The 17866-nt window shown below is 50.1% G+C and overlaps 1 protein-coding gene across 1 annotated transcript in view; it reads left to right on the top strand.

The window, feature by feature from the left end:
• The window catches only part of LOC119962143 (contactin-associated protein-like 5), a 1043235-nt gene that overhangs the window by 1024013 nt on the left and 1356 nt on the right, over nucleotides 1–17866 (top strand). Inside the window, exon 23 of the mRNA XM_038790068.1 lies at nucleotides 14372–14443. Coding sequence (XP_038645996.1) covers nucleotides 14372–14443 — 72 coding nt within the window. The remainder of the gene's footprint in view (nucleotides 1–14371; nucleotides 14444–17866) is intronic.

The raw sequence follows: 17866 nt of genomic DNA, 5'->3' as shown, positions 1-17866 counted from the left end.
TTCCCGACGGCGTGGTTCTAATATGGTCCTGCCATTCGGGAACTTCGCATGGCGGCTGCGAACTCAGTTCGGGCCCACCACAGTGGGGGAAGGGTTGATCGGAGGGGAGGGGGAGAGGGAGGGGGCTTCATTCGGGCCTTGGGGCTATGTATGCAGGCGGTCCAGGTCGGGCGAGCAGCTGATGCAGGTCACTACTTCGGCGGTCCAGGTCTATGGGCTGAGTCCGCCATGAAGCACGGCACGGCGGCCTGCGACCTCTGACCCGGAAGTGCGGAGGCCGTATCAACAGCTAAAGCCGCAAGCTCTACGACGGCTACCTGCTAGCCCCCTGCAAGGTGGTGAATCTCTGGCCTTTTTACTGCAGTTTTCCAGGCGTAAAAGACCAGAGTTCTCACAACAGGGTGGGGACATAGTCCCGTAAACGGAGAATCCAGCCCCAGTCCCGAAAACGGAGAATCAAGCCCAAGGTTTCGTAAAATATTAATTTGTTATTTAAATAGAGTAAACAATAAAAATCAACAAACTGTTGGAGGATAGCCCAGTCACTCACTCGCTCTCACACACGCTGTTCCTCACTCAGTTTCGCACAATTACTCACTTGCTCTCACACACACAATCACTTGCTCTCTCGCACACAATCACTCTCTCTCTCGCACGCAATCACTCATTCTCTCTTGTACGCACAGACACTCACTCGCACACAATCACTCACTCACTCTCACATACAGGGGCTGGTTTAGCACACTGTACTAAATCACTGGCTTTTAAAGCAGACCAAGGCAGGCCAGCAGCACGGTTCAATTCCTGTACCAGCCTCCCCGAACAGGCACTGGAATGTGGCGACTAGGGGCTTTTCACAGTAACTTGATTGAAGCCTACTCGTGACAATAAGCGATTTTCATTTTCCATTTTCATTTTTCACATTGTCAATCACTCTCTCACATGTTGTCACTCACTCTCCCGCACACACTGTCACTCACTCTCACACACAGTCACTCACTCTCTCACACACACAGTCACTCACTCTCTCACACACAGTCACTCATTCTCTCACACACACAGTCACTCACTCTCTCACACACACAGTCACTCACTCTCTCACACACACAGTCACATTCTCTCACACAGTCACTCACACTCTCTAACACACACGGTCACTCACAGTCATTCACTCTCTCACGCACACAGTCACATTCTCTCACACACAGTCACTCACTCTCTAACACACATGGTCACTCACTCTCACACGCAGTCACTCACTCTCTCACACACATAGTCACATTCTCTCACACACACAGTCACTCTCTCACACACGCAGTCACTCTCTCACGCACACAGTCACGTTCTCTCACATACACAGTCACTCACTCTCTCACACATAGTCACTCACATACAGTCACACTCTCGCACACAGTCACTCACTCTCGCACATTGTCACTCACTCTCTCACACACAATCACTCACTCTCTCACACACAGTCACTCACACACAGTCATACTCTCGCACATGCTGTCACTCTCTCAATGCACACACACAATCACACTCTCTCAATGCACACACACAATCACACTGTCATACACACAGTCACTCACACACAGTCACACTCTCGCACATGCTGTCACTCTCTCAATGCACACACGCAATCACACTCTCTCAATGCACACACACAATCACACTGTCACACACACAGTTACACTCTCACACAGTCACTCTCTCTCACACACACGGTCATTCACTCTCTCACACACACAGTCACTCACTCTCACACACAATCACTCACTCGCTCTCGTACACAGTCACTCACTCTCTCACACACACTCACTCGCTCTCACACACACAATCACTCACTCTCTCTCGCACACACTGTCACTCGCTCTCACACACAGTCACTCTGTTTCGCACACAATCGCTCACACGCTCTCACATACACAATCACACTCTCTCTCGCACACACTGTCACTTGCTGTCACACACAATCTCTCACTCCCTCTTTGCACACACGATCACTCACTCTCTCTCGTACACACTGTCACACACTCTCTTACACACACTGGTAATATGGTGACCAGAATTGGACATGGTATTCCAAAAGTGGTCTAACCAACATTCTATTGAACTGAAACATAGTTTTCAAGCTTTTGTACTCTATACCCCATCCTATGAAGGCACACATTCCATATGCTTTCTTTACCACCATTTCCACCTGTGCTGCCACTTTTAAGGATCTGTGGACCTGCACGCCCAGATCTCTCAGTGTCTCTATGCTGCTGAGGCAGCCTATCTATACCCTGTTGTATTCTCTGACAATCTCCATCACTATCCGCAACTGCTGCAATCTTAGTATCATCTGGAAACTTGCTGATCAGACCCTTGCTACATTTTCTTCCAAGTGATTTGTATACATTACATGCAGCAGAGGTCCCAGCACTGATCCCTGTGGAACATCGCGAGTCACCGACCTCCATTCGGAAAAACACCCTTCCACTGCTACCCTCTGTCTTCTATGGCCAAGCCAGTTCTGAATCTGTTCTAGGCTTGATCTTGGTTTCGGATAAGGCTCGGCACAACATTGAGGGCCGAAGGGCCTGTTCTATGCTGTACTGTTCTATGTTCTATGAATCCATCCAGCTCGTTCACCCTGACCCCGTGTGATTGAATGTTTTGCACCAGCCTGCCATGAGGGACCTTATCAAATGCTTTATTAAAGTCCTTTTTTCGGAGAATCGCTTGAGTGTTAATGGGAGAGAGGAGTAAACAATGGAGAGGACAGAGCCGTGGAATGATTTGAACTTGACAATGAGAATTTGTGATTGATTGAAGCAGTTTTGTGCTCTGGATAAACAGTGATGGGCAAACTAATTTTACACTGGATCCTTTCCAATAGAATAAAAAGGTTAATGGGGGCGGATCGTCACTTCAGAACAAATGATGCAAGTGAAGAAAGAAATGCCACATCCCGGAAATATAGATAAGGGAATAACTCTGCTCTTTAGCTCAAGATTTACAAACATACAGCTTGTGGCAACTGGGAATAAACACAACAGCAAAGCAGAGCGCACTCAACACGCATTTTTTGGATGATAACATATCTTTGATGCTTCAGAAACGAAACATCACCTTGGAAAGTGAGTCAAGAAAGGAATACCAGATACTCGGGAGATACTGTAGATAAAGGAAAAGTCTTTGTTCCAATCATTTAGCAAAGATGTATCTTCACAGCAGAAAGGAATGGCATGAATAATAAATCGCCCCTCTCATGATCCCAGGAGACTCCAATGCGCTTTACAAGGAAGTGCTTTGTGAAGCTTGGTCACAGTTTCAATGTAGAAAAGGCAGCAGACACTTTGTGTACCTTAGATTTCCGCAAACATCTGTGTGATACGAGACAGATGATATGTTTTGGTGATGTGGATTGAAGGATCAATGTTGATCCTGCTCTTCTTCAAAATAGTGCACGGGATCTTTTCCCGCAATCTGAGAGGGCTGATGGAGTCTCGGCTCATGCCTCATCCAAAAGATGACACCTCTGTCAGTGCAGCACTCCCTCAGTAACGTACCGAACGGTCAGCTGAGATTTTGTTTTCAAGTCTTCGGAGTGGGCCCTGAACCCACAGCCATCATCAGAGGAGATAGCGTGTGGTGGTTTGGAAAGTTATGCGGCTGATTTTTTTTCGCTAGGGGCAGGGTACCCCACCCCTGGTGTAACAGTCATAGCCCAGCTCACCTTGCAGCCATGTAATGGCTGTTAATGGCTGAGGCAGGACTTCTACTTGTATCTGGGGGGAAAACCCAGCCTCTGAGAGCAACTGGCCAATCAATTGGCTGACAGCTCACTCGCCCTGGGGAGTGATTGCCACTGCTGAGACTAGGGGCCATGGAGTTTCAACAAAGGTAAGTCTCAATGGGGCCACTCTTTCCGATTTGGATTTGGATTTGTTTATTGTCACAAGTACCGAGGTACAGTGAAAAGTATTTTTCTGCGAGCAGCTCAACAGATCATTAAGTACATGAAAAGAAAAGGAAATAAAAGAACATACATAATAGGGAAACACAAGGTACACAATGTAACTGCATCACACCGGAATCGGTGAAGCATACAGGAGTGTAGTTTTAATCAGGTCAGTCCACAAGAGGGTCGCTTAGGAGTCTGGTAACAGCGGGGAAGAAGCTGTTTTTGAATATGTTTGTGCATGTTCTCAGACTTTTGTATCTCCTGCCCGATGGAAGAAGTTAGAAGAGTGAGTAAGCCAGGTGGGAGGGGGTCTTTGATTATGCTTCCCGCTTTCCCCAGGCAGAGGGAGGTGTAGATCCCCAGTGAGTGGGGTTCTCGGGGCTGGGCTGAGTGGAGAAAAGGATGACGAATCATGGGGCTATGAGGGAGGTGAGTGTGATTTACCTGGCGGCAGCCTCTGATGGGTTTGGCGACCCGAAAAGAAGGCGCCCCTCCTCTCCTTTCCCAGATACCAATCCACCTTGTGGTCTGAACACCTGGCTCTGGCCTACCCCAGCACAGGGAAAATCCCAGAAGGAGTGGGAAGAGGCTCTTAAGTGGCCATTAAGTGAAAAATGAGACACCCTTGCCGGCCCTCCACTGATACATTTCAGCAGTCATGGATGGGTAGGCAGCAAGCATGGCAGCACCATCATGGCAGCATGGTAGCACAGCGGTTAGCACTATTGCTTCACAGACCAAGGTCCCTGTCTGTGCGGAGTCTCCCGTGTCTGCGTGGGTTTCCTCCGGGTGCTCCGGTTTCCTCCCACAAGTCCCGAAAGACGTGTGAATTGGACATTCTGAATTCTCACTCGGTGTACCTGAACAGGCGCCGGAGTGTGCCGACTCGGGGATTTTCACAGTAACTTCATTGCAGTGTTAATGTAAGCCTACTTGTAACAATAATAAGGTTATTATTGTTATTAATTAATTAAATGGCTCTCCTGCGTGCCACCCTGCTCCCATCCCCAGTGGGCCATAGAATTCTGGCTATGGTACCCTCATTACCTGGAAATGATGTGACTTAACTCTTCAGTTCCATGCACGTGGGGAAAGAAAAGCACTGGGGAACTGGATCAGGCACTGTGCCAGCACTTCATTATTTTAACAGCACGGCTTGGGTTTGAGGTGAGACCTGACATAGAAAATGGAGAGTGAATTTCACACTTCAGAAAGCTGCAAGTCTATAAAGTACAACGCAAATCTGAATCAGATGACTGGTGTGCAATCTTCCCCTCTCTAATTTTTTACTCTGGTCACCATGTTTTTTAAATTCATTAGCATTGTGACTCATTGTAAGGGCCGGTTTCGCACACTGGGCTAACTCGCTGGCTTTGAAAGCAGACCAAGGCAGGCCAGCAGCACGGTTCAATTCCCGTAACAGCCTCCCCGAACAGGTGCCGGAATGTGGTGACTAGGGGCTTTTCACAGTAACTTCACTGAAACCTACTTGTGGCAATAAGCGATTTTCATTTTTTCATTTCATTTGTCACCTCTTTGTCCAACAAAATAAAACAACTAAATCTAGTCTCAAAACATCCAGATGAATGTGAAAATCCAGTCATTTTGAGGATCGAGTTCCAGGTTTCTATCGCCCTTTGTATGAAACATAGAAAATATGTGCAGGAGTAGGCCATTCGACCCTTTGAGCCTGCACCACCATTCAATGGTGACAATAAGCGATTTGCATTTAATTTCATTTTTCAATGTAACCATGGCTGATCATGCACATTCAGCATCCCAAATTCCCTGCTAATTTCCCAGCACCAAGTTGATTAACTGAAACGGAGGAATGTGCAGGGCAACATGGAGAGGACACTTGGCCAAAGTTTTCCAGCCGTTCCCATTACCGGGAATGTCCCGTCCCGCCAATGGTGACCACACCACCACCACGCCCCCCCCCCCCCCCCCCCCCCCAACTGATACTTGTTCCCCAGCGGGGATCCCGTTGACAATGTCAGGACCGGAAGGTCCAGCCTCTGGCTAATGGCGGGCTCTAGCACAAAACACGTTACAAGAGATGTGGTATGCCGGCCTCAAGTTAAATCTCCCTCAGAGAGCCAGCATAGATATGGGCCGAACAACCTCCATCTGTGCTGTTGCCACCAAATGATCGGGCAAAGTTGAGACACGTGAACCTACCCCATTGACCCCTATCATCACTTTAAACCCATCGATCACCGCTCTATCTATAACGAGTGACAAAGTAATGCTTCCTGCAAATACTGACGAAACCGATTTATTGAAACATAGTGAGAATGACTTACTGAATTGTTAATCTCATATTGATTGATTCTATCTCGAAAATAGAACATAATTAGAAAGTCAACAGTTCCTGTATTTTGATTTGTTGTGAAGCACGCTTTAACTCCAGTGTGCACGGAATAATATTGGAATTCCAACGTATAATAGTTCTATCTGGTGGTATGCACTAATTCTGCAGTTTCAATAATCAAACTCATCATCAAGAATGAACGGAAAGAAAGACTTCCATTTAAATAAAGCCTTTCACAATCTCAGAACATTTCTGCAGCCAATGAAGTCTTATTATTGCTGTAATGTGGGAAGCATGACAACCAAGTTGCATACCAGGAGCTGGTTTAGCTCACTCAGCTAAATCGCTGGCTTTTAAAGCAGACCAAGCAGGCCAGCAGCACGGTTCGATTCCTGTACCAGCCGCGCCGGAATGTGGCGACTAGAGGCTTTTCACAGTAACTTCATTGAAGCCTACTCGTGACAATAAGCCATTTTCATTTTCATTCATTTCATACCAAAAAACTCCAACAGCAATGTGATAGTGACCTGATGATCTTACAATCCCTACCATGCAGGAGGCCATTTGGCCCACCGAGTCTGCACTGACCCTTGGAAAGACCACCTTACCTAGGCCCATGCTCCGATCTTATCCTCGTAACCGCACCTAAATGTTTGGACACTAAGGGACAATTTTGCACAGCCAAATCACCAAATCTGCACATAATTGGACTGTGGGAGGAAACCAGAGCACCCGGAGGAAACCTATGCAGACATGGCGAGTAAGTGCAAGCTCCACACAGACAGTCACCAAGGCCAGAATTGAACCCGGGTCCCTGGCACTGTGAAGCAGCAGTGCTAACCACTGTGTCACCATGCTGCCCTATGATCTTGAGTAAAATTCTCCCCAAAAATGACAATGTCATTTTGTGTGGGAAACACGGGCTGATTTCCGGAGGGTGTATGCACGAATTAACCCATGCTTGGGGAGATTCTCACTGAAAAATCCCACACTTGGTGCGCAATCGACTGTGTGTCCCGCCAAATCGGTGGTGCAATGCAGTTGATAAATGCAAGGAAAGGCCTCTCCCAGGGTTCTCGACAGGCAGTAGGCTTTGGAGATGTAACCAGATCTTGTGAGACGTCGTGATCAGGATCCTGTTCACAATGGACAGGACCCAGATTCGTACACCGAAGTGGGTTCCCACTTAAGCATGCTGATGCTCCCAGCATCTACCAACTCCCCAGGGAGAACCCAACATGGACCAGGTGAAGCAGCAACTGGGGGGGTCTCCTATTTCAATGGAGGCACTCTGGCTCTTCTCCTGGCACCTGGGCATCTCAGCACTGCCAGGCTGGTGCCTTGGTGCTGCCACTCTGACACTTCCAAGGTGCCTGGATGACACTACAAGGTTGGCAGGAGCACTGCCAGCGGCCAGGGCCTTAGGGGGGCCATGTCCATGAAAGGAGGAATGAAGAATGGGGTGGTGAAGGGCGGGTATGAAGGGATGTCTGGAAGGTTGGGGGATTGAAGGGTGGGGGTCCTGGAAGATGGGGCCCAAAGAGGGCGTGGGAAGGCCTGAAAAGGGCAGCTCTCGGCAACCCAATAGCGGGGTGTCATCATTTGGAGGAGTGTGAGGGCATGCCCATGCATGTGGGGTTACCATTGCGCGTGGGTGAGGGGTGTGGGGGACCCTCAAGATCACTTCGAGTTCGGGGCACCCTTTCAAAATGGTGGCCCGATCACAGAGAAGCTGGTCTGGGCAGTGAGTTCAGTTCCTCAGTGATGAAAATAATTCAAGTGTGGGTTAGCCCGGGGAAACACCCCAGTCTCCAAAAAAGTGAAAGAAGTGTGTTTAGAGAGGGGTGGGGAACAAACGGACAGAGCCAGGGGGAAACTCCCATCCAAGCCCGCCTGAAATGACACTTAGAAACTTTTCCATTAGATGGCGACCACAACATTTTTTCTATGTGGAGAACTAGCAAGGCTTGCTCCTCAGAGATTTTAAGAGTGGGCCCAGACCTCAAAGTTAAGTTGAAGGTCCCTCGCGCCCCCACCCACAGATATCACCACCCCTTTCCCTGCAGACATGGGCAACACCCCCAACGTTCAATCCTGGAGGAGCAACCTCTCCCCATCACTAAATGACTCGGCCCGACCCCTATCCATCCTCATCGGAATCGGGCATCACCACCAACCTCCCTCCCCAAAGTGAGCAGACCCCGCAATAGGGTCACTAAGGGCTCCCCCATCTTTAAGGCCACCCCCCTTCAGCGTCCCACTTTCAGCCCTTCCCTCCCTTCACCCCTCCCCACATGTTTTTGGAAACCAGTATGAATTGGCTCTGGTCACCCGCTGGGCCGCTTGTGCCGGTGAATCCCGGGAGCTGGGCGACGCTGGCCTCGAACTGGTTACGCATATTTAAATTACTTTCATAGAATTTACAGTGCAGAAGGAGGCCGTTCGGCCCATCGAGTCTGCACCAGCTCTTGGAAAGAGCACCCTACCCAAGGTCAACACCTCCACCCTATCCCCATAACCCAGTAACCCCACCCAACACTAAGGGCAATTTTGGACACTAAGGGCAATTTATCATGGCCAATCCACCTAACCTGCACATCTTTGGACTGTGGGAGGAAACCGGAGCACCCGGAGGAAACCCACGCACACACGGGGAGGATGTGCAGACTCCGCGCAGACAGTGACCCAAGCCTGAATCGAACCTGGGACCCTGGAGCTGTGAAGCAATTGTGCTATCCACAATGCTACCGTGCTTCTAAGATTGCATTGGGTGCCGCAGGTCGGGAGCATCACAATCAGTTCAGCGCCTCGTGCGATTCTCATTTTTGGTCTCTCCCACTATTCACTGGAAGCAGCGGGATGGGCGTCGGACGAACGTGGCCGGAACATCGCACCCCTCTTTTTTTGTGATATTGACTGAGGGATGGAGAATCCCAGGAGCTGGAAGCTTTGGGCTTGAAATGCTCTGAGGATATTGAAATGTTCATTTGTTGGCATCAGGTACCACGGGCTGGAGCACCGCGTTCGCTTTGGCACCTGGCACAAAACCTGTTTGGAGGCTCCCCCCGCTATTCTCCTGGGATAGCAGAATGTACATCAGGTACAACGCGGGGGTGAATCACCCCTTTTGTCGAAACGTTTCATCTTGCCCTCACCAGGACCATTCGCAAGAGTCCCAATGTGAGGGAAAACAGCAAATTTATACTGTGTGAGAAGAAAGAGCTGATGGTTGGCAAGTGGTGTCCAATTGGTAGAGGTGTGCAATGAAGAATGCACCAGTTGATGGTGACTGAGTAACTGCCAAACATAGTTTGAAATATGAACTAGGCAGCTTGACTCTTATTGGTCAAGACATTGCATTGAGGAATGAACCAGCGAATCATAGAATCATAGAATCCCTATAGTGCAGAAGGAGGCCATTCAGCCCATTGGGTCTACACTGACCCACACCTAACCTTTTGGATGCTAAGGGGCAATTTAGCATGGCCAATCCACCTAACCTGCATATCTTTGGACTCTGGGAAGAAACCGGAGCACCCGGAGGAAACCTATGCAGACACGGGGAGAACGTGCAAACTCCACACAGACGGTCACCCAAGATCAGAATCGAACCTGGGACCCTTGCGTTGTGTAGCAGCAGTGCTAAACCATTGGCTGTCATTAATTTTTTTTAGCTAAAACAGGTGCAATGTGTGCATATTCTTTCTGTCTGCAGTGAACAGGGCCCTGTGTATTAATATATGTAGCTTTCTATACACGCAAATGTGCCACGCACTAGCTGATAATCTTAAATCGCTTGTCAACTTAATTTTTAGCACACTGGTGATTATTTTGTAAATGTTGTCCAATTGCAGAATCACTTCTAATGTTGTACACTGTGTGTTGGAGTGTTGCAATCATGGGCTAGTGGGGTATGGTCTGTGCTAAGCCCTTTGCGAATAGTGGCTGGGACATGCTGTTTGATACCATCGACCAGTATTTGGGATGGGTGGCCTATATACCTAGCATCATACTAGCACTGAGCTTCATATCGCTCATTTGTGTGATGGGAAGAATGTTTTATTGACTTGATGGCAGCATCCTGTTAGGGATGAATGGCCCTCAAGTTGTGGCTGCAGAGTAGCAGTATCAAACAGCTAGCTTCACCTGTTGCTCACATTTCTGAGGTACCTTACGTATCTGGTCAGGATAGCCAGTACCCTGCAGAATGTCTTTTGTTTTATTTGTTCATGGGATGTGGGCATCGTTGGCTGGGCCAGCATTTATTGCCCATCCCTACCTGCCCTTCATTTCAGAGGGCATTTGAGAGTCAACCACATTGCTGTGGGCTTGGAGTCACAGGTAGGCCAGACCAGGTAAGGATGGCAGATTTGTTTAATACACCTTCTTTCAGCATCAAGCTTGCATGGTGATTGGAGCTAATTTATGAGGTTTTTGAGGAGACCAATTATTAACGTGTGAAACTGTAAGAATCCCAATGTGTGTATTGACCAATGAAGGTGGACTTGTGGCAGCCTCTGGCAGATTTCTCAACTGGTACATCAGGGAAAGGAAGTTGATTTGACCGCTGCATTTCAAAGATGCCTTTGAGCTCAAGATAGAGCCCATTAAGACAAGCAAGGAAATAATTGCATGCAGCTGCCGATTAAAATTTGGCAAACAATCCAAATGTTGGAAATATGCAAGGCTAGGTGGTTCATTTCATCCAAGATATGTTTCTTACTGAGCCCAACAATGACGTTTCCGAGAACTGGGCCAAGAGGGGATCCCATGGCAACATCATCGATTTGGGCAAATATGGTGGGTGCGATCTAATGGTACATTTTAGTCAGGTTTGGCCGGGGGTTTCTCCCCAGCTCTCTCAGCAAGTGCCCCATTGCTATCCAAGCACACTTTTTCGGGCCTTGGGGAGTTTTTCTCCGGTCAAGCCCACGCTTGGAATTTCTTCCATCACTGGAGAGCTGAACTGGTTAGTCAGACTGGCTTCTCAGAGATCAAGAAACCATTTTGAAAGGGTTCCCCGATCACGAGGTTCCCACGGGCAATATCACCCCACACAGATGGGCATTAACCTACACACTCCCAAGTGAGGATGCCCCGCTATGGGGTCACTGAGGGCCCCCCTTCAGGCTTTATCACGCCCCCTTTCAGCCCCACCCCCCCCACCCACCCCAGTCCAGGATCCCCACACTTCACCCCCAACCTTCCAAAGGTCCCTTTATACCACACACCCCCTTACCTGTCCTTTCATGACCATGATCCCCCTTAGGTCCTGACACTTGGCAATGCCACCCTGCCCCATCCCTGAACACCCAGGGGTCTCAACCTGGGAGACGTCCCCCCAGGTGCCGTAACAATGTCCAACTTATTGGTGAGTTGGGGGAGTCCAGAGGCTGTGGTGGGGGGTCTAGACATCTGGGTGCCCTCAATCTCTTCCTACACTGACGAGGGGAGCTCTTAATAATAATAATCTTTATTAGTGTCACAAGTAGGCTTACATTAACACTGCAATGAGGTTACTGCGAAAATCCCCTAGTCGCCACCTTCCGGCGCTTGTTCGGGTACAGTGAGGGAGAAATCAGAATGTCCAATTCACCTAACAAGCAAGTCTTTCAGGACTTGTGTGGAGGAAACCGGAGCACCCGGAGGAAACCCACGCAGACACAGGGAGAACGTGCAGACCCCGCACAGACAGTGACCCAAGCTGGGAATCGAACCAGGTCCCAGGTGCTGTGAAACAACTCAGTGCTACCGTGCAGGAAACACGACTAAGTACGGCCTTGGCGAGGCCCAAAAATGGAGCAGAGTCCCATTTAATAGCGGGGTCGTTCTTGGCATTGCCAGCGCCAGGAAACACCTGGCTAAACGCACGGGACTCTGTTTCATTTCCGCTAAATCACACCCATTAACTCTCTTTCTCTTCACAGATGCTGCTGGACCTTCTGAGTTTCTCTAGCATTTTCTGTTTATATTTGTTTTTATACACTGGCAATTCGGGCATTTGTTGTGCATCCTTAATTGTGTTTAATGTGATGGTGATGAGCCGCCTTCATGAAGCGCTGCAGTCCATCAAAGGCAGGTACACCTGCAGCACTGTTAGGCATGGAGTTCAAGCATTTGACCCAACGACACTGAAGGAAAGGTGAATTAGCTCCAGGTTAAGATGCTGTGTGACTTGGAGGGAAACGTGCAAGCAGTGTTGTTCCCAAACGTCTGCTGCGCTCACCCTTCCAGCTGTTAGAGGTCGCAAGTTCGGAAGATGCTATTGAAGGAGCTTTGGAGAGTTTCAGCAACCTGTCCTCAAACTTTAACTTCTTTTAACTCTGCTATCATTCCAGTGAACCTGGTATATGACCCCCTTTGGAAGCTAGTGGGTGCGAATTGAAGGCCGTGTCTCGCTGGGCGCGAATCCACATGAGCCGGTTAGATGGTGAGAGATGACAGAAATGGGAACCACGCATGTGCCGATCGGTTTCAGATCTAACCCGGCCGCTCCCGCTGGCAAGATCTGGATCCCGTCACGGCGTGATTAGAAACCAATCATTACCAATTAAGGCCAATCTCCATTCTATTAACGGGAAGGACCCCCTATCGAATGGCCACAGGTGATCTAACCGGCTCCCCAGCGAGCAGTCACACGGGTGCGATTTAGTATCCTATTTAAAAACGTGGAGCTAGCGCAATGACTGCTGTGGGGATCGGAGGAGATGAGTAGCCATCTTCGGATTTGGGAAACTAGACTGGGGGACCGGGGTTGCTGCCTCAGTGCTCGGGGGGAGGGGTTTGGGGAGCGGGACTGGTCGGGGCGGTGGGCCGCCATCGGTGGGGAGTCGTCCCAGGGCTGGGGGGGGGCAAGTGGTCCAGTGCATGCCACCCCCCTTCAATCAATTATATCCACAACAGGGACAACTTCAGCTTCTGCCTGTCTGTCTCATCAAACACCAGCAGGACAAAGTCTGTCCATGGTAATATGGTCACTTGAACCCCCTCTGACCGTGGTAGCCGCTGGCTGCACAGCTGAAGGCTGTTCAATTTGTTTATTAGAGTGGATTGCCGTTCACAGAGGGGCATCGCTGCGGGTATTGACACCATGGTGCAGACAATGGGGTGACGCAAGGTCTGGCAGAGTCAGATGATACAGGGGCGTCTCCGTCCTAAGGTGAACCCAAGAGCCCTAGGGGCACCGACTGGGATCAGCTCCCCCGTCTGTTGTGGGCTACCTTCTCATGCGGGGACACAAGGGGGCATCGTGAGCCAAACGCTGCATACTTCGGCCGAAGCGGGGGGAGTTGGGGGGGGGGGGGGGTGGAGGTGGGGGGCATGGCAGGAGACAGATGTGGGCATCACTGTGTGCTGGGGGCACGGGTGCGGCATTGTGCTGGGGGGAGAGGCCCCAATTGCAGGATCTTCGGGGGGACCTCCGGGGGCGGCAGACGGGACCGGTGGGGTCGATGCCAACTCATTCATGCAGCCCGGTGGACGTCGTTGAGCTTTTTGCGGCACTGTAGTCCTCCTGGCGGCATTTCCCGAGCTGACGGCCACAGCGACTACCTCACAGGCGGCACTGGCTGACCTGTGGCTGATCCTCTGACCCCCTCGGGGGAACAGGGTATCCCGTCTGGAATACACCGCCTCCATCAGTCTGGCCAGGTTGGCATCTCCGAATCGTGGAGCTGGTCTGCCCGGTGGCATGGCTGTGTGTTGTCTGGGGTTTGCTCTGCAGATCTGCTTAAGAGCTGCTCCCCCTCGTCATCAGGGAGCTTCTGTGCGCGGTCCCGGAGAATCAGCTGGCGGGATAGTCTTTTCTGGCGTAAAGTCCATGCCCTATTTAGCGTTAGATATTGGAGACGGCCTCACCGGGTCAGCTATCGGGAAACTTCCGGCAATTCCCACTCGCTACCACACTTAGAAACTTTTCCGTTTGCTTGTGCCCCATATTTAATTTCCGAGGTTTCGTGCCCAGGGACGAATGCAGTGCTCCAGAGTTGGGCCTGACCAACAAAATCTAATATGACCACGTTAGAAGGTTTGAAGTGGAGACTTATTCTCTGTGTTAGATTTCCAATTCTTTCTTGCTGTTATTGAAACATTGCTTTGCTTTGCAGATCACCCTGGGGCAATTGAGGAGGGCAAGCTGCGAACAAATGCAATAAGGAGTGACTCAGCAGTCATTGGAGGTAAAATCATATTTGGTTCTGCTGGGTTCCTCAATCTCCGGTCCCGCAGTTGCCGAGGTCTGTTCCATCAGAGAGTGAAAGAAAGAGACAGCAATGGGTGGAAGACAGAGTTGACAACTCCTCGGCTAAACATACGTCACACAGTTGACATCGGAGGGATGCTTTTGCGGCGATGCCCTGTAGCAACCCTCCCCCCGACTAGAAGGTTGGTCAGGAGGCTGCCCATGAAAAGGCTGGCTGCCCAGCTTTGCGCTCGGAGAGGCATTAATTAAGTGAGGGTGGGACTTACGCTTCTCATTCCTGCCTTAGAGAGGTCCTGGCCAATCGAACTGACCGGCAGCTCTGTAGTTCCAGCGTTGCCATCTTTGAGTGGAGCCAGTGCTGGGGCCACGGGCAGTCCACAAAGGTGGGGCGCGATTCTCCCATATGGGGAGAAATCGTAAGGCTGGCGTCAAATCCGGGCGGGTTTGACGCCAGCCCCCCCCTTCCCGACCGGGAACCGATTCTGGTCCCCGGTCGGGGCTAGCACCCCGACGGCGTAAACTCCGGCATCGCGGGCTTAACGAATTTCGTTAAGCCCGCTTGCCAGAGTTAGCGCCGGCTGACGCGTCATATGACGTCAGCCGCGCATGCGCGGATTGGAAGACTCCAACCCGCGCATGCGCGGATGACGTCATCGCGCATTTGCGCGAAACCCACGCATGCGCGGGCCGGGACGCCCCTCTGCCGCCCCGCGAATGGATACTGCGGGGCGGCGGAAGGACAAAGAGTGCGCGGGCAGCCGGCCCGCTGCCCGCGATCGGTGCCCACCGATCGCGGGCCCATAGCACCCTTGGCACGGCCATGGTACTGCCGTGCCAATCGGTGCCATGGTTTTAAAAATCGAGAGTTTACGGCCGTTTTTACGAACGGCCAGACCAGGTGTGTTTTCCATTCGTAAAAACAGCCGTAAAGGGCTGGGAACTCGGCCCATCGATCAGCTGAGAATCGCTGCCGGCCGTAAAAAAACGGCGGCAGCGATTCGTATCGGGAGTCGGGCGTGGGGGGGGGGGAGAATAGCGGGAGGGCGTCGGAACAGCGTGGCCGTAAAATTTTACAAGCCACGCTATTCTCCGCACCGTCGGGAGTGCGGAGAATCTCGCCCGTGATGTGTTATTGAGTCCAGACCTCAGCTCAGTGCAGGTTATCAGTGGGACCTGGCTGGCAGGCCCCGTTTGGGGTTTGGGGGCTCAGTTGATGGGCAGAGGAAGGTGGGGGGGGGGGGGGGGTTGCATTTGAGAGACTGTGGCCGAGGGTTAAAGGGGAGGGGGGGATATGATCTTGACAGAATGAAAGGAATTTACCTCTGATGGGCAAAGGGGGCACACCCAAGGGCATATCCCAACATTAGCTCACCCAATAAAAACTGTCAGGCCACCTGCTTAGCCTAAGCCTTTCCCGCTGCAGGAACAATATTAGCAAGGATGGGATAAGGCACTTCAGTGGCCATTTTCCTTTATTCTTACTTTGAATGTGTCTGTCACTGGCAGAGTCAGCATTTACTGCCCATCCCTAGATGCCTCAGTACCTTGGACTGAATGGCTTGCCGGGCCATTTAAGAGTCAACCACATTGCTGTGAGTCTGGAGTCACGAGTAGGCCAGACCAGGTAAGGACGGTAGATTACCTTCCCTAAAGGTGAACCGGATGGGTTTTTACGACATAGGCAATGGTTTGATGGTCATCATTAGACTTTTAATTCTGAATTTTTATTGAATTCAGGGATGGGGCTGTGTCACAGTGATTAGCACTGCTGCCTATGGTGCTGAGGACCCAGGTTCGATCCCGGCCCCCGAGGTCACTGTCCGTGTGGAGTTGGCACAATCTCCCTGTATCTGCGTGGGTTTCACCCCCACAACCCAAAGATGTGCAGGGTAGGTGGATTGGCCACGCTAAATTTCTCCTTAATTGGGATGAAAAAAATTGGATACTCTAAATTTATTTTTTAAAATAATTCGAATTTCACCATCTGCCATGGGCGGCACGGTAGCATAGTGGTTAGCACAGTTGCTTCACAGCTCCAGTAATTTGCCAACCAGTGATGCCAGTGTCTGGGTGGTTGTGGGCTAATTGAAAGGGATTGATTGATGTTTGGTCACCATCTCCATTCTTGCTTCATTGTGTGACTACCAAGAAGGTGAAATCAATGAACATTGGTCTACTTTCACCTCACTATTCCCATGTTAGTATGGTTCAGTTTAGTTCTCGGGCTGATCTGCAACTGTTGGCTTCTTTTCCATTGAACCATTCCTTAAACCTATGGGAGGGAGGACACACACCAGGCTTTCCATGAAGATAGTAGAATTGGCAGTTTTCGAATAACATTAAACAGATTTCCTGTAAATATTATTTTAACCTATACACTGTGAGAGGGGCCTTCACCCCTGGACATTTTTCCTCCTCATGTTATTTTTCACATCAGACATCTGTGTGCATTGTATCTCTGTGCTGATTTATCTAAAATGCAGTTGCCTATATCCTGGCTCACACAAGCCCCACTCATCCATCATCCCTATGTCTGTTGGCCTACATTGATTTCTAGTCCGGCAACAACTCAACTTTTATAAAAAATCTCGTTTATTCAATCTCCTGCACAGTTTGGCCCTCCCTCTGTCTCGGGAACCGCTTCATAGAATTTGCACTGCAGAAGGAGGCTAATCTGCCCATCAAGTCTGCACCGGCCCTGGAAAGAGCACCTTACCTAAGCCCACACCCCTACCATTCCAGTAACCCAACCAAACCCAATCTTTTTGGACACTAAGGGCAATTCAACATGGCCAATCCACCTAACGTGCACATTTTTGAACTGTTGGAGAAAACCGGAGCACCCGGAGGAAACCCACGCAGACACGTGGAGAATGTGCAGACTCCGCACAGACTGTGACCCAAGCCGGGAATCTAACCTGGGTGCCTGGAGCTGTGAAGCAACTGTGCTAACCACTATGCTACCATGCTCACCCCACTAGCAGTTCCCAACATCCTTTCAAGAACTTGGTGTTCCTCCAATTCAAACCTTGTGCACCCCTCTGTTGGAATATAGAAATTTAGTTACCTTGACCCTAAGCTCTTGAATTTCCTTTCTAAACTCCTCTCCTTTTCATTATCTTATCTCTGTTTCCTCCTTTAAGACACTCCTGAAAACCTCGGATGGGATTCTCCAGTCCAACAGCCGCGTGTTCCGCGGCGGCACGCCCTCACCATGTTCTTTGCATAAAGAGTTGGTCACCAGCCCCAATATCTCCTTATATGGCTCCATTCCAAACTCTTGTCAAGTGCCTTGGGATGTTTATCATGTTAATGATGTTGTCTAAATGCAGGTCATTGTTGGTACAGTCCTCTGAACATACAGTTTCTGTTGTGTAAGTATCTGGCACCTCTTTACTAA

The sequence above is a fragment of the Scyliorhinus canicula genome, chromosome 2 (genome assembly GCF_902713615.1).
Source record: "Scyliorhinus canicula chromosome 2, sScyCan1.1, whole genome shotgun sequence".
NCBI lineage: Eukaryota > Metazoa > Chordata > Chondrichthyes > Carcharhiniformes > Scyliorhinidae > Scyliorhinus > Scyliorhinus canicula.
Note: the sequence above shows the minus strand (reverse complement) of the source record. Positions and strands in the feature narration are given on the sequence as shown.